Source organism: Bubalus kerabau, chromosome 1 (genome assembly GCF_029407905.1).
Source record: "Bubalus kerabau isolate K-KA32 ecotype Philippines breed swamp buffalo chromosome 1, PCC_UOA_SB_1v2, whole genome shotgun sequence".
Classification (NCBI taxonomy): Eukaryota; Metazoa; Chordata; class Mammalia; order Artiodactyla; family Bovidae; genus Bubalus; species Bubalus kerabau.
In genome coordinates this window covers 206,792,675-206,814,720 of record NC_073624.1, presented here as the reverse complement: position 1 = coordinate 206,814,720, position 22,046 = coordinate 206,792,675, and the positions used below count along the sequence as shown (strand labels likewise).

Sequence of the window (22,046 nt, the reverse complement as noted above, 5' to 3'; positions counted from 1 at the left end):
CCCTGATGTCTCATCCTGATCCTTGTAGGAAAGTGTCACATCCCAACCCAGTGGGAAACAAGACTGCTGTGTACAGGGGCGCAGGCTGTTCACTGCACAACCCAAGGGGGCGCCAGCTACATCGTGGACGTAAGGTGCTTGTGGCCGGACAGCAGCCTTAGAACCAGACAGACTGGATTCAAAGCCCCATTCTGTGACCCAGGCAAGCTACTGAACCTCTGTGCGCCTTAGTTTTTTGATCAATGTGATGGAGCTAACCCCTGCTCCCTCGCAGGGCCAGGTGTGCACTGAGTGTTTTCTCCAGGCCGGGCATTCTTTGCAACACTTTCCATTTATTAACTCATATTATTTTCATCCCCATTTTACAGATGAGGAAGTTGACGACACAGGGAGGCTGACTGATTGCCTAAGGTTACACAACCAATGAGCCAGGACTCTAACCCATCAGCTTGGCTCCAGAACTCTTTTACCCACCATATTGCAAGGGCAGAAATGTGATTTGAGCTGGGAGGAGACAGAACAGGCCACCTTCTCGGGAGCCTCCCAATACGGGGTTCATCCCAAACCCCGTCCCCAGCTGAGCCGGGCCTTACCTCCACGGTGATGGTGACATTGACTGTGGTCCACAGGGCAGGTTCGCCAGAGTCAGACACGTTCACGCTCAGCACGATGCGGCCCCCCAGAGCAGGGTCGATGGCCTCTCGGTCCAAGGGCCCCAGGTTTCTGAGAATGCCTTTGTCGGGGTCCACTGAGAAGTTGTGGCTGAAGGGGCTGGGCAGGAGGCTGAAGTGCAGCAGGCTGTTGTTGGTGTCTGGCTGGTCATTGTCGTGAGCCTGGGCAGGTGAGCAGGGTTGGGATGCCTGCCATCAGGTGCTTGCCCACCCATGGGCCTCCCCCTCCTAAAATCAGAGGGCTGCTCCCCAATTCCCAGCCCCTGTCTCCCAGCTAAGAGGACAGGACCAACAAGAGCTTGAAAGACCTTCTGAGGTCTTAAACACTGAGGTCATTCCTTCATCCCACACATGTTTACCTACCACATGCCCAGCCCTGTTGCAGGTACTGGGACTAGAGCTGTGATAAGACAGTTCCCGTATGGAGCTGATATTCTAGCGAGGTGAGAGGTGTGGGGGCAATATACTACAGACAGTCAAATGTAAAAGTTAACCAACAGAAGTAAGTGTAGGGGAATTCCGTGGTGGCCTGGTGGTTACGATTCTGGACTTTACCTCCTGGAGCCCAGATTCAGTCCCTGGCTGGGGGTGGTGGTGGAGGGACTGAGATCCTACAGGCCACGTGGTGCAGCCAAAAAAGTAAGTGTGAAATCCAACAAGATTCTGATTCATCATGACTACTTCAGTGCTTTTTTTTTAAGTAGCTGAAATTCTTCACCCAATCTGTGTGTGTGTGTATTCCTGTCCTGCCAGGCTCCTGAGCACATGCTTGGTGTGCCTTTAGGGTGACTGGGCACAGAGAGCCCAAGAGGCTCTCCCCTGCCATCAGGGCTTTGCGCTCACACACAAATGCCTTCGACACCGTGTCTGCTTGACTCCAGGTCAGGTTGGTCCCTCCGCTGGGCTTCCCCCACCCCTGTGCCGCCTGCCATACAGCACAAGTGACACCCTTGCGTGATGGTCTGCCGCCCTCTCTGGAAGCAGGAATTATGGTGAATTCATCTCGGAGGACCCATTGCTCAGCAAAGGGCCTGTTGCATGTAAGTGCTCAGCAAATGTGGCTTTGAATCCAGAGCTGGGCTAGTCTGACTTGGACCCAATTCTTTCGTCTCCTCCCTGCATACTGCCACTTTCAGCTCTTTTTTTTTTTTGTAGGTAGATATCTAGGTTTATTCATAGAAAGAAATGAAATCTTTCATGGAAGGAGGTCCCACAAAGAGAAAGTAATGCATCATTTGTATATAGCTACTTTGTTTTAGATCTGTCGGGTTCTTGTTTATGAAATGAAAAACTCCGGTTGTTCATCCCGCAGCACTCTGAACTCAGGCCGGCTGATTCGCCAAGCACTTCCCAGGGCTGAAACCGGACACTGTGGTTCCAGCAGCATATCTGAGATGCTCCTGCCCCCAAAGAGCTCTCAGACCAGGGTGAGAAACATTGAGATGCATGGAGAAAGACCCAGGTTTCAGCACTGCCACTGACTGGCTGTACAACCACAGAAAAGTCACATAACCTCTTTAAGCCTGTTTTCTCCTTCTGCGAAATAGGGACCATTAGAGCAGCTACTTCACAAGGTTATCAAGAGATCAGGAAACCACAAGCCCCAGAAAGACGGGAGGGCCCCGTGGCCACATGATTGTCATTCTGAAGACTTTGTTTCCTGCTTCTCAAAAGACGTCCTTATTGATGATTCAGTGCAGGAGCTTCTCCCCAGTGTTCCTCTGGAGCCAACAGTTGGTTCTTATCTCTTCGTCTCTGAGAACCTGGCCACTGGTCTCATTTCCATTTTTGCTCTGGCCATTATGAAGCTCACAACTGAGTTTTCAGCCCTCTCCTAGCAATTGTATGGCTTCGGGTTTAACCCTGCCTTTGTGCTTACACCGCCTGGTAGCTCAGATGGTAAAGAATCTCCCTGTGATGCAGAAGACCTGGGTTCAATTCCTGGGTCAGGAGATCCCATGGAGAAGGGAATGGCAACCCACTCCAATATTCTTTCCTGGACAATTCTATGGATGGAGGAGCCTGGCGGGCTACAGTCCATGGGGTCACATAGAGTTGGACATGATTTGTGTTTATTTTCTCTTTTTCTTCATTTCTTTTATTATACTTTTAAATCTAAGCCACTCAAATTCTTTTTGGAGTAAGGCCGGGACCTGCATTTTAAAGAGCAGTGTGGTTTTTGAGGGCTCGCTCTGTGCTAGGCAGTACTTTATATCCTTTATGACCCTGGGAATAAGTTCTATGATTGACCTTATTTTCCAAAGAAGAAATGGAGGCCCAGAGAGACTGAGTGACTTTCTCAGGGCCACACAGCAGAGCCCAGATTCCAGCACAGGGCCAACATGACCATAGAGCCAGGCTTGGTGCCCTGGGCCTGTTCCCTCCGCCCACCAGTTTCAGGCTGGCTCGCACCTGGATGGTCACGGAGACATTTCCCTCCTCCTCCTGGACAAAGATGTTGTAGGAGCCGCTGACCACGGGACTGTTATCGTTGACGTCTAGCACATGGATCTGTAGCGTGGTCGAGGACGACAGGTTCCCGCCGTCCGTGGCCTGCAGCGTGAGGTAGTACACAGCCTGCTTCTCCCGGTCCAGCAGCTCGCTGTTGCTCACCGTCACCTTCCCCGAGTCTGGATCCACTGCAAAGATGTCCGCCCTGCGGCCAGATGGAGCGAAAAAAGATGCAGGATGCCCACTTCAATTTGAATTTCAGATAAACAATGAAAAGTATTTTAGGACGTCCCATGGAATATTTGCAACCTACTTACACAACAACAACAAAAAAAGAATAATTTATTTATCTGAAATTGAAATGTAACTGGGTACCCTATATTTTATCTGGCTCCTCTAGCCCCACTGTGAGGCAGAGAGGCGGACCTGGGTCCCCCTTACCACCTGCCCCGCTCCCATCAGAGACGTTACCCATTCCCTGGAAGCAGGCTGTAGGTGATACGGCCCCCCTCTCCTGTGTCGGGATCGGAGGCCTGCGAGGTAGAGAGACAGGAAATGGGACACTGAGCAGAAGCCATGCCCTAGCTGCTGACTGTGCAATTGATGAGGACAGGGCAGGCTTGCTTCCTGAGCCGAAGGGAGAAGCCCCTGACTACTCAGACTGACATGCTCACCCTTGCACACTCACATGTACATGCACGCTTGCTGGGATCTGATGACCCCAGATGATGCAGAGACTCTGGCAGGGACAGCCCCAGGCCTGCCCATCTCCACGCCTCTCCCAGCCCAGTCCACCCCTGTCCCGTCACTCACGCGGATGCTGTCGGTGACCACATAGCCAACAGCACTGTGCTCAAAGACGCTGAGGTTGTACATGCTGCTGGGGAACGTGGGCCTGTGGTCATTGGTGTCTCGAAGGTGGATGGTCACCGAGGCAACAGAGGTGTTCCCGCTGACAGAGTCAGTGGCTGTGACCTAAGGACAGAGGAAGAGGCAGCGGCATGGGGATGGGAGAGCCCCATGGCTGGCTCCCCTGGGCCGCCGAGCACCGCTTACCTGTACGAGCATCACGGACTGCCTCTCGTAGTCCACCAGCGACGGCTCCCTCACCAGCACCTGCACATCCACCGAGCCCGCTGCCCGCTGCGGGGAGACGCTAAAGGCTTCGGCATCCGGGCCCCCCAAGGTCAGCAGGAAGGTGCCGTTGCTGCCCTGTAGAGGTGGGCTGTAAGTAAGGACCCCCGTCCTGCAGTGTACCCTCCTGCGTCTTTCCCCCAATCCCTGGCCACAGGCCCTGGGAGGGTGGACTGGTCACTATCCCTGTAGATGTGGGCTCATCAGAAGACTTCCCTGAGGCACTGTGGGCCCCAGCCTGGGCTGCAGAGCCTGGACGGACACCGCTCACTCCCTTTGAGTCTTCTGTACCAGCCACCCTCCACCACGCACTCCAACACCAAACACCATCGGTGCCCAACATCGGTCCATTACCCACACGCCCCTTCTGCTCCATACCCTCTCCACTTAATGCCGGGTAAACTCCACACACCACCCAACCACCACCACCACCCAAAATCATCCTCCACTCAACACTTTGTATCAACTCATTGTCACTACCACTGTAGCTATTCAGCATTCAGTGCTACCCAAATCATCCACCACTCAATCCCAACCTCTCCCGAGAATACCTTCCAATTTGACACCCATTTAGAAGCGTCTGTGCTCAACACCTCGCACATCCCCCAATATCCACTACCAGCTCCCCTCAACTTCACCATCTACCCATCACTACCCTCTACACAACACCACCGAAAGTGACATTCCACTCAACATTACCCAGCATCCTGCCTTTCCATTCCCCACCACTGAGCTCCGCCCTGAACACAAGACCTCCCACCAGCTCAGTATCACTCAGCAGTTCCAAATGTCACTCAAACTCTGATTGTCACCACCACTCACGGTCGGCTCTGCGGTCGCCCACTGCGACACTGTGTACCATGGTCGGCGCTCTGCTGGTGACTCGCCACCTCCCCTCCCCAGTGATCCCCCATCATCACTTCCGCCCACCCTGCCTATGATCTGGGTGCGCCTGCCTTGTCTGGGTCGTAGACCACCATGGTGAGGTCCTCAATGGGGATGCGCGTGGAGGCGTGCTCATCCACGTAGCCAGTGAAGTTGACTTGAGTCTCGTTGGGAGTGAATGCGCAGTCTTGGAGGCTGCAGTTGTAAAACTCAGGTACGTGGTCATTGACATCTGTCACTCTCAGCGTGACCCATATGCTCGCCTTGGCCTCCTGCCCGTGGATGTTGGGGTGCGTCTCGGTGGCCTGAGAGCAGAGTTGAAGCCGGAAGGCAGAGGTCAGAGAACCAGCATCCCAAAAGAGCTGAGATCAAAGGTCAAAGTGGGGGTGCAGAAAGTGGGGGTGCAAAGGGGGCAGTGGCCCCCTCACTCACCGTGACCTGCACTTGCACTTCCTCATCCTCCTCCAGCAGTTGCTCTCTGTCCAGGGGACTGTTGACTGTGATCACCCCATCTTGCTTGCCAATATCAAACCAGCCAGGCCTTGTGGAATCTGGGAAGAGGCAACAGGAGCAGCTCCTTCCAGTGGCTCTGACGGAGCCCCCACCACTTCCCTTGCCCCAGCCCCAGCCTAGGGACACCCCGTTCTCACTGGAGATGCTGTAGATCACAGGGTCATTGATGCCTCTGTCACCATCCATGGCCTCCACCTTCAGCACCGGGGTTCCCTGCAGGGAGGCACAATCAGTAGCCAGACCCTTTCCCTACCTCTCAGCTTCCCCCAGGCCCTCCCCCAGGTGCCCAGCATACCTGGGGTGTATCCTCAGCCACGGAGGCTGAGTAAAACTCCCTAACAAACTGGGGGTCCAGGTCTGGCTTGTCGATTACAGAGATGGACACGAAGACAGATGAGGAGCACTGGATGACGGTGTGATTGTTGTACAGGCCGCCCGAGTCCTGCCGGGAGACGGGTCTCCATGAATCTGGGTCTTGGGTCCCCATGCCCCCAGCCCCCACCAGCGCCCCCACTCACACAGGCCTTCAGCTCCAGCTGATAGAAGGAACTCTTGCTGTTGTAGTCGAGGCTGCCATTGAGGATGATGGAACCATTGGGTAGGATCCTGAAGAGGTACTCACTGCCTTCCGTGGCAGGAATGACCTGAGGCATAGCACAGTCAGGCCAGGCTGCCCCAGGATGGCTCTGCCCCTAGGACCTTCTCTCAGAGGCCTGGGGTCGAATCCTGGCTCTGCTCTTGACCTCACCAAGTCACATAACCTCTCTGATTCTCAGTTTCTGCCTCTGAGAAATGGGCAAGATACTGCCTCAGCACTCCAGGTGAGAGGGTGGGGAGAAGGGTTCAGTCTGCAGCAGGTACCCTTCTTAGGCTACTGGACCAAATGGGGCCAGAGGGGGCCAGAGGATGGTGTGGGGACCAGGGCTGGGCCATGGCCTAGCTCCTGGGCTGCAAGGTCCCTGCAGGTTGTGTGGGAGATGCTGCCCCCTGGTGGCCACGAGGAGCAGCAGCGCCTACACTCCCACGTGGACCATACACTCTCACCTTTTCTATGGAGTATACCACCGCGCCGGCCGAGCCTGTGTCTTTGTCTGTGGCCAGCACAGATAACACCAGGGAGCCCACCGGCAAGGTCTGTAACAAAAGAAAGTGAAAGTGAAGTCTCTGAGTCGAGTCCGACTCTTTGTGACCCCGTGGACTGAGGCCACCAGGCTCCTCCGTCCATGGGATTCTCCAGGCAAGAATACTGGAGTGGGTTGCCATTTCCTTCTCCAGGGGATCTTCCTGACCCAGAAATTGAACCCAGGTCTCCCGCATTGCAGGCAGATGCTTTAACCTCTGAGCCACCAGGGAAGCCGCTCTAATACAAAAGGTTTCATCAACTCTGAGTTCCAATCCATTTTCTTCATGCCCAAGCACATGCCCCCACCTGGAGTTCCAGGGCCCACAGCCCTACCACGGGGATAGTGACAGACCTTCCAGAACCTGAAGCCCAGTGTTCCAAGGTGGCCCCCTTTTCTTCCCCTGGGCTGGGCCTCTGGGGGCATCTGTACATCGTCAGGAAGCAGAGTTCCCACTTCTCCTCTCCCTGATGCAGCCCCCTCTCTACATGAACTAGCTTCTAATTTGCTGAGCCCCTCAGGGCCAGTATAAATGGTCATTCCAGAACTCAGGTTTTGCCACTCCCCTGCTTAAACTTCCCTGTGGGTTCTCTGTAGCCTCCAGCCCAGGTTTCAGACAGTACTCTTCAGAGCTGAAAGTTTTTTTAGGATGCCTTTGCCCCAGGACCTGGCCACATACTCACTAATTCCACAAGGTGGCCAGAGAGATCTCTGAAAATCCTGAACCAGACCACATCACTCTCAGGTCAGGTCCACCTCTCTGACCTCACCTGTTCCTCACACTCCACCTTCCATCCACAGCAGCTTTCTAGCTATGCCGACAACACTCCAGGCTGATTCACACCTCACAGCAGTTGCTATTCCCTGCCTGGAAAATCCTTTTCCTGGAGCAGCCCAGGGAGGCTCCTTGACATTTAGTTCTGCTCAGGTGTCATCCACCCAGAGAAGACTTTCCTGACTGGCTCAACCTAAAAGCAGCCCCTTATGCTCTTCATTGAACACAACACCGTCTGAAATAATCCTATCTGCTTAATGCTTTGTTCATTAGGGTCTGTGATCTTCACTACAATGTGAGCTACTGAGGGTGGCAACCAAGTCTATCATCTCCAGATATCTTCAGCACCAAGGACAGTGCCAGACACATAGTAGGCATTCAATAGAGCCTGTTGAAGGTCTGTCTGGACCTCACCAGCCTCTGTCTGGCCTGGGGGGGGTAGGGCACACCTCTCAGGTCTTTGAATCCACGTAGTAATGAAGACTCAGGAGTGGTGTGTTTCCTGCTTGTGGACCACTCCCTGCCCATGCAGTTCAAGTCCGGCTGTCACCCTTGCTAAAGGGGAAGGCCCATGATGCAGACTTTGACAACTGGAGCATTCCACACCCCTCAACTGATGGACATGCATGCATGCTAGGTCGCTTCAGTCATGTCCGACTCTTTGTGACCCCATTGACTGTAGCCCAACAGGCTCCTCTGTCCACAGGATTTTCCAGGCCAGAATACTAGAGTGGGTTGCCATTTCCTTCTCCAGGGGATCTTCCCGACCCAGAGATCAAACCTGTGTCTCTTACATCTCCTGCATTGCAGGTGGATTCTTTACCACTAAAGCCACCTGGGAAGCCCAGTAAACAATGGTGGCACATGCACGTGACCCAAAATGGGTCAATGAGAGTCAGCCCTGGAGTGTTGGTTGGGACCACTGAGAAAGAGACAGTCTCTGTTGCAATTCAAAGCCAGTGGGATGTGAACCTGGAGCTGCTGGGGGCACTTTCATCATCACGAGAGAGAACTTCTCCCCCAAGTCCAGGATGAAGGCAGCAAGAGTCACAGAGGTGCAAGGCGGAGAGAAGTCTCTTCTTGATGACTGGCTTGAGTGCCTAGATCCAGCCATGTTTGAACCAGATAGACCATTCAAATGTCCAGACACATGAGAAAATCAATTTCTTCCTCTCCACCTGGGATGATCATAACTTAAAGAACTCCAATCCAGTGTGATGGATTGAAAAATGTTGCTGTAACTATTTGTACCTGGGGTTACACGCAACTCCCTGAATTTGGTTCCTGTGGCTGCCCTTTCTAGGAGGCACTCTTCCCAATCCTGGATGACCTGTTGACTGTCTCTGGTCCTTCCCACTCTGAGCAGATTTGTGGGATGCCTGCATTCTATACACCCACCCTGGTAAGGCAGATGTTACCTCGCTGACATTGGCGGAGAAGCTTATGCCCTGGAAAACAGGCGCATTGTCGTTTCTGTCCTCTACGATCACCTGCATTTCCCTCTGCACCTGCAAGTCAGAAGCCCAGGTGAGCCAGAAAACGTGGGAGTTTGAGAAAACAAATTCAGAAGTGCCTGGACAGGAATGCAAGTTGGCATAGCGTCTCAGGAGAACAATCAGGCAGTGTCTGGGGTGACTCTCTATTTGATACCATTTCAAATGCCAGAAAAGTTGCAAGTACAGAACAAAGAACTCCTGATACTCTTCATGCAGATTTACCCCTTATTTAGTTTCTCTCTCTCTCTTTCCACATGTTTGCTGAACCACTGGAGAGTATTTTAGGTCATTTAAGAAATCTAAAACACAGCAGTCTTATTACAAGAATCTTCCTTTTAGCTTTGTTAGCCACAAAATAAAGCTGTGAACAACCTAAGTGTTGAGGAGACCAGCTAAGCACCATGGTACGTCCCCACACTGGGCCATAGACATACAGGAAATGGGAGACTTCTGTGCAGATTCAGAAAGGCTCCAAAGCTGATTGTTGAGTGGACAAGTCAGTGCAAGACCATACAGGCAGTAGGATTCCATTCGGGTTTAAGAAAATACACCAAAAACTACAATCTTTCTTCCATGGATGCATATATGTATGCCAGTGCTTAGTGAGGAATAAGAAACAGTGATGGTGGATACTTTAGTTGGGAGTGGGTTGGGAAGTATTACAGAAAGTATCTCTCTTATAAAGTATTTATGAATATCCAAGTCATCTTTTAATGCATAGGTTTTAAGGAACAGGTCATAAAGAGAAAACCCCCAACTTTCACAGACACAGATGTAGCTGTATAAGTGTGTTATTGAGAAACATGAACACTGAGACCAGCCCATTAGTCAAAGGAGTTGAAAATGATGATCTCAGAGGAGAGAAGGTAGGGAGTTATTTGGCATCTGTTTTCTTATTAATACACATATTAATATGAATTAATAATGCAATTCATGATAACAGTAGATACACAAATATACAAACAGTATGTCTACAAACAGTAGATATGCAAAATAGATACACCATAAATATATATAAACATATGCATATAATTAAAACAAATTAATAGTAAATACTAAAATCTTGGTAATAGTGTATGATGAAAAATGGACAAGTATAATTTTGATAAAAATAAACATTCAATTTGTTTTTTGTTAACTGAGGCTTGCTCTGCTTGTCTGAGGTCGGGTCACCACTAGCCGTGGTCCCTCAGGCCCCTGTCCTCTGATCCTGGGACCATCACCCCTCCCTCCCGCTGCTGACTCACTCGGTTGTTGTAACTGTCGCTCACGGAGATGGTGATGGCGAACCAGTAGAGCGTCTGCAGTGGGCAGAGAGACAGGCACCAAGGTGAGCCCTGCTTGGGTGTCCACCAGGGCCCTGCCCACCACCCTGCCCCTCACAAGGCCTTCCCAAGCTGTTTTCCTTTACCTCATAGTCCAGAGGGCTGGCCAGCTTCACTTCCCCAGTATGTGAGATGACATTAAAGAAGTAGGCATTGGAGCCACTAATCCCATATTGCAGCTCGTCATTTTCTTGGTCCTGAGCTACCAACCAGAAGGCCTCGGCACCTGCAGACGGGACAGGGAATGCCCAGGGTCCACGGCCACCTAGTTCAATGCTGGCCTGTCCAAGCTGCCCACAAGGCCCGCAGGTACATTTAACTTCTTTTAAAATTAGGAGGGCCAAGACATCAGTGGATGTCTATCAATGGATGAATGGATAAAGAAGATGTGATATATATATGTGTGTGTGTGTGAATATTTTGTACATTTTGTACAAGATGGAATATTTTCAGCCATAAAAAAAAGAATGAAATCTTGCCATTTTCAACAACATGGATGGACCTAGAGGGCATTCAGCTAAAAGAAATAAGTCAGAGAAAGACAACTATTATATGATGATCTCACTCACACGCGGGATCTGAAAACAGAAATCCAAGTTCACTGATTCAGAGAGCAGATTGGTGGTTCCCAGGCGTGGGGTGAGGAGACTGAACAATGGGTGAAGAGGGTCAAAAGGTACAAATTTTCAGTCATAAAATAAATAAATCCTGGGGATATAATGTACATGTATAAGCATGGTGACTATAATTAATAATACTGTATTCGAAAATTGCTGAGAGAGTAGGTCTTAAAAGTTCTCACAGCAAGGGAAAAATATTCTGTAACTATGTGTGATAACACATATTAGCTAGACTTATTGGGGTAATTATTTTGAAATATATACAAATATATCAGTATGTTGTACACCTGAAGCTAATATCATGTTGTATGTCAATTATATCTTGTTCTTTTTAATTATGGAAGAGGCCCACAAAGGCAAAAATGCTAGAATGGTGACATGATGGTGGGGTCAGCCTGCAGCCTTAGTGTTCCAGGGAACCAGCTTGCTCCCTCTTGCCCACGATGGCCCTTCAGGGACAGTCTGGGCCACACACCTGGAGCCTGCTCTTCTTTGATCAGTCTTGCCTCTTCCAGAAACTCCTTGGAAAGCTTGGTCTCTCCCCACCCAGGCCCCCTCCTCCAGGAAGACCATCGAGCTAGAAAAATGTTGGTGTCTATGTTGTGTTTCCTCTGCCATGAGACACACTGTTAATTTAATGCATGCTGGGGTGAGGGTGGGGAGTCATTCTGTGGTAAGTGACTATCTCAAACATAAGATACATCCTGACTCAGAAATGTCAAGGTGTAAACTGACATGGCTCTTATATTCAAGGAAATATGGGAGGTGAGTGGGTGTGTATAAATTTTTCTCTGTACACGTGTCCATGGTCACAGAAAGATGGATCAGGGAGAAAATGCTTTTCTAAAAGTCTGTCTGAAAAAAGTCAAATGTAACAGATAATAAGAGCTATAGAAATAAAAGACATATATTAGGTCTCTGTCACTAAAGTTGAATTTGATATTTAAAATACAATGTATTTTTTAAAGTCTGGAAAAAAAAAAGAGTTTGCCTGACAAAACTAAACTATTAAACAGTGTTAGTGTCAGGAAAACAGGTCTTATGCAGGATGGAGAGTGACTAGAAGGGGAGAGAGGGGTTGAGGTGTAGGTGTTCCTGGCAGTTGAAGTGAAAGTGGCTCAGTCGTGTCCAACTCTTTGCAACCCCATGGACAGTAGCCCATCAGGTTCCTCTGTCCATGGGGGATTCTCCAGGCAAGAATACTGGGGTGGGTGGCCATGCCCTCCTCCAGGGAATCTTCTCAACACAGGGGTCAAACTTGGTCTCCCGCATTGCAGGCAGATTCTTCACCATCTGAGCCACCAGGGATTTACATGTGGTAATTCAGTGTACTTCCCTGTACATTTACATATACTATACTTCAAAATAAAAGGTCTAAACAACATTTTTTTAAAACCTGACTGAAAATGCTTTCTCATCCCTAGAGAACCATGGAATTCATCTCAGAAAGGAAAAAATTGCCCTTTGGTTTAAGAAAGCCCAGAGAGGGGCCCCGGGGTTACAGAAGAAAAGACCCTTGGACTTCCCTGGTGGTACAGTGGACAAGAATCTGCCTGCCAATAGGGGACACAGGTTTGATCCTTGGTCTGGGAACAGGCCACACTCCAGGGGGCAACTAAGCTTGTAAGCCACAACTATTGAGCCAGCCTGCTGCAACTGCTGCAGCCTGTGTGCCCAGAGCCTGTGCTCCGCAACAAGAGAAGCTCCACAGTGAGAAGCCTGAACTCCACAATGAAGAGTAGCCCACTCTTGCCACAACTAGAGAAAGCCTGCATGCAGCTACAGAGACCCAGCACAACCAAAATATATACATAAGTAAATTATATCTTTAAAAAAGACCCTCATTTGGTCTGGCGGAGATCATACTTGATTTTAAAGGGTTACCCAAGAGAATGGAGATCATGAGGGCATTTAGATTACATGTATTTGTGACATTTGTTTGGAAGGGGGTGTGTGTGTGTGTGTATGTTTATCCATGACTAAACAGCTATGAAAACATATGTAAAATATCATTAACACGTATATACTACTTCTCTGTTGCATTCATAGATATCAGATAGTTTAACCTCAGCCAGTCCTCCAGGGAGGATTATGCCATCTCGGGATTTAATGAGACTATCACCTCCCTCATCTTGGCCTCTAAATCTCTATTAATATAACCCTTATGCTGTCCTGACAACCACATGCAAATGGATGTAGCCTTTGTGGCTGCTAAGCCCATCACCCACCCTTTCTTCATGTACCCAGACCTGGGCTTCTGGATCCCAAGGCAGACTCTGGATTTCAGCCTCCCTGATGCCATCTCTTGTGTCATCTGGTAGATTTAGATATCTGGCACTGCAACAAAGACTCAATTGTCCCCCAGTATTCAAAGAGAAATCCCCTTTTCTCTCAGACTAATAGAACCCCAGATTTTGAGCTGGGCACATGGGTAACTAAAATAACAAAGCCCTCATTTCTCCAGTTGCCTTTCAGCTAGGGCATGAAGCTAAGTTCTGGCCAATGAGATGTGAGCAGAAGTAACGTGTGTGAAATCTGGAGGCCTGTCCTTAGGAGAAAGAAGTGAGCCTTCCTGGCCCTTTCCTCCCCCAAGTTCTCACTGGAATAGGGTGTGACACTAGCCATCTGGGACCCTGTGGATGAAGTCCATGCCACAGGGGAGGCAGAACCTAGAAATGGAAGGAGGGTCCCTGACACCCAAAGCAGAGAGCAAGAGCCAGCTTGACTGAACAGACCCTCCAACAGCCCTGAACTCACTGCTCTCGGAAACTATGTAAGAGAATAGTAAATATTGACCTTGTTTATACTTCTATTATTTGGGGTCTGTTATGTGCAACTAGGGCTTCCCTGGTGGCTCAGACAGTAAAGAACCTGCGTGCAGTGCAGAGGACCTGGGTTCAATCCCTGCATTGGGAGGGTCCCCTGGAGAAGGGAATGGCTACCCACTTCAGTATTCTTGCCTTGGAGAATTCCATGGACAGAGGAGCCTGGGGGGTTGCAGTCCGTGGATCACAAAGAGTCATACACGACTGAACGGCTAACACTTTCTGCTCAGCTGACCCTATATCCCAGTGAATACAGCCATCCATCCTTTCAGCTTCTTCAACCCCCATCCTGCCTGCTGGGAATTTGGCATCCAGTCCCTGTGGCTTCATCCAAAACAATGCTTTGTGAACGTCATTCACTCCTGTGCACTGCCAAGATCTTTACTACCAACCATGTCTCGTTATTTATGACCCTTCTTTTAATTGACTTACTATTTTACATAAATACATTTATTTTAGAAGTGAACTTTTGATTGTTACTGTACATGGAAAACCTGTCTCACTCGCCACAGATGGAAGGTATCTGTACAAAGACAACAAAAGCAAAGCAAAGGTGTCGACTTCTGATGAGATGTGTCCATGAAAGGCGCTGAGCCTCAAGTCTTCTCTCTGTCTGTTTAAGAAAAAAAAAAAAAAAAAAATAGCAAGGGATGGAGAGAGATGAGCAAGTGAGAGAGACAGAAGAAAAATAATGGTACCGAATGGATACTTTCTCCCTGGGAAAATCAGAAAGCCTGAAAGAGATGGGAAACAGGAGGGGTGTTCTCTTGGGTGGGTCTTAATTATTTGATGCTGTGTGAGGGTCTTTGACCAAAAAGCTGAAAAGAAGAAACTTCTGGAAACATCTTTGGGCCATGAGGTGCTGTGGAGCTGCAGGGATGGGGAGCAAGCCCACAGGAGACCCCTGGGCCCTCTTATGGGTGAGGGTTTGGCATGATCTGGGCACAGGAACTTGTACTCACCCACTGGCAGATCTTCAGGCAGGCTCACCATCGACATGTTGGATGCGAACATTGGGGCCGTGTTGGCTGCCACTGCAGGGACACGGGGTGCGGGAACATCTGGACACCTCTGGAAAGACTGAATCCCATCTACCCCCACAGGAGCCCGTACCAGTCCCAGGCCAGCCTTCAGCCCAGCTCACCAGTCTGGGGCTGGATTCCTCCCCAGGCCTCCCCAGGGCAGCCAAGCATAGAGCTGGGCCGTAGCAGCTAGGTTTTTGCTGATGGAGCAGCAGCCCGCCCTTCTGGAGGGTTCTGCTGAGGGCCCCCAGGTTAGTGCTGATGGGAGAGGGGAGGTACCTACCAGACACCACAAGGGCAGGAAGCAAGAGGCAGGACAGCCACGGCCACCCCATCATGTCTGGAGGGACCTGCGGGAAGAGACGTCAGGAAAGGGACACTGGAACCCAGTCCTCCCTCCTCTGGTGGAGCCTTGTCTGTGGGTCCAGCCCTGGCCCACTCATCACCATCACTCAAGGTTCTCCCCCAGGCCCCTATCAAATGCTGCCCATTTGCCAGATGTGCCCCGGGAGGGAAAGTGGGGGTGTGGCATGAGAGGGAGGGCAGGGTAGCTGAGCCTGGTCTAGAGCTTCAACCTGAGACTGAGCCTGAACTTGACCCCAGAGTTCAGGACCCACTGTGTAGCAGGCATGGCCCCAGGTATATTGGATGCATAATCTCCTTATTGCTACAACTGACAAAGTGACTGCTAAAGAACCAAGTCTGAGAGAGGAGGGGGCTTGCCTGAGGCCACACAGAGTCAGCGTCAGACCGTGCTCTGAACACAGGTCTTTTGGACTCCAGAATCCATTCCCTCAACCACTACACTGCCTTGCCTATTTGAAGTGTCCAAGCTAATGCTGCTGCTGCTGCTGCTAAGTCGCTTCAGTCATGTCCGACTCTCCAAGCTAATAGTGTCCTTCAAAATCAGGGGCCTAGAGAGGCCCTGTGACTTGTCCAGGACCATCCAGAGACTCTGTGGGTGGGCAGGGTCCTTTGTCCTACTTGCTGACAAAATAAATAGCTGCCTTGGCATCCTTTCTCAAAGTGTGCTCCACGGAACCCCAGCCCTGGACGATGCCCCATAGCAGAAGGGGTCCCGGGTCAAGTCAGTATGGGAAGGACTCTGTGCTCCTCTTGCTGACTGAGAGCTGGGCAGGGACCATTGGAAGACCCTGCCTGGCCCAGTCTTCTTGGTCGCCTTATGTTGATGAAGCTGTCCTTCGTCCAGGAAGAGGGGGACTTGGATTCACTATCATCAAGAGACACCTGAAGTGCCAAGGTTCTTTCATCCCAAAAGATGATGGATACCAAAGCCAAGGGAGAGCAAGATAGTTCCACAGATGTTTCTTGCTCTCTGTCAAGAAAGTGTGCTGCATGCCTGCATCTGTGTAATTATTCCATAAAACAGGACATCGTACTGTATAGCCTTTTGTGCCTTTTGAATTGTGTGCTAAGTGAATACGTGAACTTTTCAAAGATAAATTGAAGCTGTAAAGTGCACAAAACTATGGCTGATTCATGGTGATGTTTGGTAGAAATCGATGCAATACTGTAAAGCAATTATCTTTCAATTAAAATTAAATGCGTGCATGTGTGCTAAGTCACTTCAGTCGTGTCTGACTCTGTGTGACCCCGTGGACTGTGCCCTGCCAGTCTCCTGTCCATGGGGATTCTCCAGGCAAGAATACTGGAGTGGGTTGCCGTGCCCTCCTCCAGGGGATCTTCCCAACCCAGGGGTCAAACCTACATCTCTTGCATCTCCTGCAGTGTCAGGAGGGTTCTGTACCATTAGGGCCACCTGGGAAGCCCTAAAAATAAATAAATAAAAATAAAAGTACACCAAAGAACACAGTCATTGTCAGTCACCCTAACTGGGTCCCAGGCAGCTCCCTGTCCTGCCCCAGTGCTGAGGCCAGTGGCCTGCCATTTTCCAGAGGAGCCTGGCTCCAAAGCTCTGGGAGAACCAAGAGGGAAGGACCCGGACCCACAGTGGACTTCATATGACGGGCCCTCCGTGGGGGGCAGAAGGGCTTCCAAAGCTGAACCTTGACCAGAAACCAGAAGGCCTCTCCCTCCCACCGCCCAACCCTCCTTCTGAGTTCCCACCCAGGGACACCCACTTCCCCATCACCCTTGATGCCCCCTCTCCTGAATGCCCTGCATTCAATCCAATTCCTGCAACTCTTACATTTATTCTCCATCCTACAGCAGGCTTCTTCTCTCCCCGGCTCAGCCCTCCTCAAGGGCTCCTTCCCTTCCTTCTCTTTAATCCAGTCCTCTCAACCAAAATTATCCCTCCTCACTTCCTCTAATCACCTCCCTCGCCTGCTCCAAACCTTACAATGGCTCCTTTTGGCAAACTGTACAAAAAGGCTTCCCCGGGACCATCCACACCCTGAGCCCTGCCGCCACTGCCCTCCCTGCCCCCCTCACCCCGCCCCCAGCTTCCTCTCTAGCCATGCCCTGCCTCCCTCCCTCACACCTCTCCCTACAGAGCCCACTCTGCTTTCCCTCACTCTGCATATGAAGTGTCCTTTTTCTGGAATGCCCTCCCTTTCCTTACTGCCTGGTCCTCCCTGGTGAGCAGTTCCAAGATTGTGTTCCTCCGGACACTCCTGCAATGTTCCAGGGAGGGGCTGAATTCCTATTCCAGCTCAGAGACCGCACGAGGTGCTGCTCAGATCCCAGCCTGAACTCTGTGGCTCTCAGGGCCCATTATCTTTTTGCAGATCAGCCTCTCCCTTTCAGACCAGGAGAGATGTGAAGGTAAGGTCCAGGTCTGATTCATCTCTCTGATCCCAGGACCGAGCCCAGGGATGAGCCCACAGCAAGCTCAGAGGGCATTTCTGAATAGAATGAAAGAGTGTGCCTGTGAATCACTGTAACCCCGGTGGCCTGACGTGGAACACACCTGAGAGAGGGGGCCAGGTGTGAGGCGTAAGCATATAGGCTAGAGAACTTGGGTGCAAATTCAATGCAATCTTGGGCAAGTAACTTAACCTTTCTGGGCCTCAGCTCCCCTGTCTGTAAGCTGGGAATAATAGTAGCACCTCCAGTACAGGGTCTGTGGGAGGCTTCCACTGTGCCTGACTCAAAGTAAATGAGCCAAAAACGTCAGCAATTTTTTTTCTTATTATCATGGAGGAATAAAGGCACACCTCATATTCTGCCCTGGCCAGCCTTGGTCACTTCATAAGCCCCTCTCAGTCAATAGCCTTGAGACGGCCAGAGGGACCCTGGCTCCAATCTGGCTACTTTCTTCTGGGCTTGGCTTGCTGCAACCTGCCATCCAGTTCCAGCCTGAGCCTTCCCCCTTTAACACAGAGTTATCTTTGCCCCCACTTTGCCCAGACCTGCTGAGGCATGGACAGGGTTGGTAATTTTAAATATCTGCTAACAGGACTTCCTGAGTGGTCCAGTGGTGAAGAATCCACTTGCCAATGCAGGGGACACTGGTTCAATCCCTGGTCTTGGAGGGTCCCACATGTTGCAGAGCAACTAAGTCCATGTGTCAGAACTACTGAGCCTGTGCGTCAGAGCCCAAGTTCTGCAACAAGAGAAGCTATCACGATGAGAAGCCAGCGCACTGCAACAAAGCTTAGCCCCTGCTTGCCACAACTAGAGAAAGCCCACGCAGCAATGAAGACCCAATGCAGCCAAAAATTAATTAATTAGTTAATAAAAGAAACAGAGTGAGAATCTACCCTCCAAAGCAGGGCACATGGGTTCGATCTCTGATTGGGGAACTAAGACCACATGCCATGGAGCAACTGAGCCCATGCAGTCTGGAGGCCACATGCCACAATAGAGAGCCCATTCACCACAAGGAAGGATCTTACATACCTCAACAAAGATCCCACGTGCCGCGATTGAGACCTGACACAGCCACATGAAAAAAAAAAAATATGCTGACATTCCGGTGCACCTACTATGTGCTGAGTACCCTGATCTATCCATTCATTCCCCTAACAAATACTTATTGGCTGTCCCAGATCCACTATGTGCCAGATCTTGTTCTCAGCACTGGGTATACAGTGGTGAGTGTAACAGTCAAGGCTTCCCTGGTAGCTCAGATGGTAAGGCACTTGCCTGCAATGCAGGAGGTCTGGGTTCATTCCCTGGGTTGGGAAGAGCCCCTGGAGAAAGGAATGGCAATCCGCTCCGGTATTCTTGCCTGGAGAATTCCATGGACAGAGGAGACTGGCGGCTACAGTCTATGGGGTTACTAAGAGTCTGACTAGCACTTTCAATTTCAAACAAGCAAGGAAAATATTGTCTAATTGTTTACTGCATTAAGTGCTATGAAGGAAGAGAATTCAGGCATTGTGAGGGTACAGTAAAGGGACACGACTTTAGGTGGTCTGGCAGATCAATTGGGCTGTAGACTTTTTAACATTCCTCCTAGCAGTAGTTGAGAACGGCTCCACTTGAATATGATGCATTCATGGTGGTTTTTTTTTTTTTCTGTATTTTATGATTTGACATCTCAGAGGCCTTGCTGATCTGGGAGAGGCTGCCTGCCCATCTCAGGGCTAGGTAACTCCTAGAGGTAACAAATGATTTGCCTGCATATAAACCAACAAATTCAAAGCCTGTACTCCCAACTGCCACCTTTATCAACTCTCACACACCAAGCCAATATTCCTGGGGCTTTAAATCTCCCCAGGGCCAGGTACTAGATGACTAAGGGTGACTCCTATGAGCTGCCAAAATTAGTCAAACTGTCCAATCTTGAGCCTCTGTAGCTGGTTAACCTACAGCTTCCTTCCCATGGAAAACGCAGTAAGCGCTCTGAGCCCTGCTCTCCCCTGGCCCCTCCTGCCTCCTGGCTAACCCTGGGGCTTCCCCAAGTGGCCCAGCATCGTCTGGCAGCCCCTTTCCTCTAGGAAACAGTGAGTAATAAAATCTTCCTTCAATGGGTTTAGCTTCTCCAGGTCATCACTCCATCATCTGCATAAATTAAAACTCTCAGGAAATTACCTGGCAGTTCAATGGTTAGGATGCCAAGCTTTCACTGCCGAAGCCCTGGGTTCATTTCCTGCCCAGGGAACTAAATTGCCACAAGCCATGCAGGACAGCCAAGAAAGAAAAGTCCCACAAGAATATACAATAGAAAAAAGACAGTCTGTTCAATAACCAGCACTGGGAAAATTGGATAGGTACATGTGAAGAATGAAATTAGAAAATTCTCACACCATATATATAAAATAAACTCAAAATGGATTAAAGACCTAAATGCAAGACTGGAAATCATAAACCTCCTTGTAAAAAACATAGGCAGAACACTCTTTGACATAAATTGTAGCAATATTTTTTGGATCTGTCTCCTAAAGTAAAGGAAACAAAAGTAAAAATAAACAAACAGGACCTAATTAAACTTAAAAGCTTTTGTACAGAAAAGGAAAGACAAAAAGAAAAGACAAAGTAAGGAATAGGAGAAAATATTTGTAAATGATGTGACTGACGATGGCTTAGTATCCAAAATACATAAACAGTTCACACAACTTAATATAAAAAAAAAACAACAACAAAGAATGGGCAGAAGATGAGAACAGACATTTTTCCAAAGAAGACATACAGATGGCCAACAGGCACACGGAAAGATGTTCCGTGTTGAGCATCATCAGATTAATGCAAATTAAAGCCACGATGAGATATCACTTCACAAGTGTCAGAACTGCTATCATCACAAAGAACACAAATAACAAATGTTGATGAGAATGCGGAGAAAAGGGAACCCTTGTACACTGTTGGTGGGAATGTAAATTGGTGCAGCCATTATGGAGTACAGCATGGAGGTTTCTCAAAAAATTAAAAATAGAACTACCATATGATCGAGAAATTCTACTCCTGAGGATATATCTGAAAAAATGAACACTAATTCAAAAAGACAAATGCAACCCAATGTTCACAGCAGCATCACTTACAATTGCCAAAATATGGAAGCAACCTAACTGTCCATCAACAAACCACAGATGAATGAATAAAGAAGATGTGGCATGTATATATGTGGAATACTATTCAGCCATAAAAAATAATGAAAACTTGCCATTTGCAATAACATGGGTGGACTTGGAGGGTATTGTACTAAGTGAAATGTCAGACAGAGAAAGACAAACACTATATGATATAGAATTTAAAAAATAAAACAAACTAGTGAATATAACAAAAAAGAAACAGATACAGGGACCAAACTAGTGTTTACCAGTGGGGACAGGTAAGGGGGGGGCAAGAAAAGGGTAGTGGATTAAGTACAAACTACTAGGTAGAAAATGAATAAGGTAAAAGGATATATTGTACAATACAGGGAATATAGCCAACATTTTTTAATAGCTACAAATGGAATATAACCTTTAAAGATTATGAATTACTATGTTGTATACCTGAAACATATAATATCATACATCAACTATATCTCAATTAAAAAAATAAAAATCCTACGTGTTTTATGATTAAGACATCTGGGCAGGTTCACTGACTAATCAATAGAATATTGATTCTATTGTGCCAGTTTCCAGACCCAGGTCTCATGATATTGGGAGTTTCCCCTTCCTGCCTCTTGGAACACTCACTCTTGGGACTCAGCAGCCATGCTGTACAGGATCCCAAGCAGCTCCTTGAAGAGGTTCATGTGGAGAGGAAGCAAAGCGCCTGGCCCACAGGCCCTTCAAGCTCCAGCTGACAGGCAAAGCCCATCTACGTAAGCAAGCCATGCAAGTGAACCACCCTGAAATGGTTCCTCCTCCTCCATGAGCCATCCCTGCTGAGCCCTGTCCAAATGGCAGATTCCTCAGCATAATAAATGACTGTTGTTGCTGTTTGCCAGTGAGCCTTGGTGTGGCTTGTTTTGCAGGAGCGGATAATGGGAACACATCGGGTGGAGTCTCTGAGGAGGTGAAGAGTCAGCAGAGATATGAGGGGTGAGAAGAGATGTTGTATGAGGCATGGTGGAGGGAGGTTCCTGTTAAACACTGACAGTTCAACACCGTCCTTCCTCTTGAAACCCCACTAAAATGTAGGTAAAGAGTTTAGAATTGGAATGAATTGATGAGAGATGATCACCTTATCAAGCTAATGATGGTTCACACCAGAGTAAGGATGGGGGTAAGGAGCACCCACAGGCAGTGAAGTGAAAGTCGCTCAGTTATGTCTGACACTTTTCAACACTATGGCCTGGAGCCCCCCATGCTCCTCTGTCCATGGAATTCTCCAGGCAAGAATACTGG

The 22,046-nt window shown here is 49.2% G+C and overlaps 1 protein-coding gene across 1 annotated transcript in view; it reads right to left on the bottom strand.

Annotated features, from left to right (window-relative positions):
• CDHR2 (cadherin related family member 2) overlaps positions 1 to 17,521 on the bottom strand; it is a 32,274-nt gene extending 14,753 nt beyond the window's left edge. The window contains exons 1-17 of the mRNA XM_055566685.1: positions 17,384 to 17,521; positions 15,122 to 15,188; positions 14,779 to 14,850; positions 10,458 to 10,597; positions 10,305 to 10,347; positions 8,969 to 9,066; positions 6,699 to 6,788; positions 6,173 to 6,298; positions 5,950 to 6,096; positions 5,792 to 5,867; positions 5,574 to 5,692; positions 5,213 to 5,446; positions 4,179 to 4,334; positions 3,936 to 4,097; positions 3,594 to 3,655; positions 3,084 to 3,327; positions 594 to 833 (exon numbers count right to left, since the gene is read on the bottom strand). Of these exons, the coding sequence (XP_055422660.1) occupies positions 594 to 833; positions 3,084 to 3,327; positions 3,594 to 3,655; positions 3,936 to 4,097; positions 4,179 to 4,334; positions 5,213 to 5,446; positions 5,574 to 5,692; positions 5,792 to 5,867; positions 5,950 to 6,096; positions 6,173 to 6,298; positions 6,699 to 6,788; positions 8,969 to 9,066; positions 10,305 to 10,347; positions 10,458 to 10,597; positions 14,779 to 14,850; positions 15,122 to 15,176 (2,064 nt within the window). The 5' untranslated portion in view covers positions 15,177 to 15,188; positions 17,384 to 17,521. The remainder of the gene's footprint in view (positions 1 to 593; positions 834 to 3,083; positions 3,328 to 3,593; positions 3,656 to 3,935; positions 4,098 to 4,178; positions 4,335 to 5,212; positions 5,447 to 5,573; positions 5,693 to 5,791; positions 5,868 to 5,949; positions 6,097 to 6,172; positions 6,299 to 6,698; positions 6,789 to 8,968; positions 9,067 to 10,304; positions 10,348 to 10,457; positions 10,598 to 14,778; positions 14,851 to 15,121; positions 15,189 to 17,383) is intronic.
• Positions 17,522 to 22,046: the final 4,525 nt, after the last annotated feature.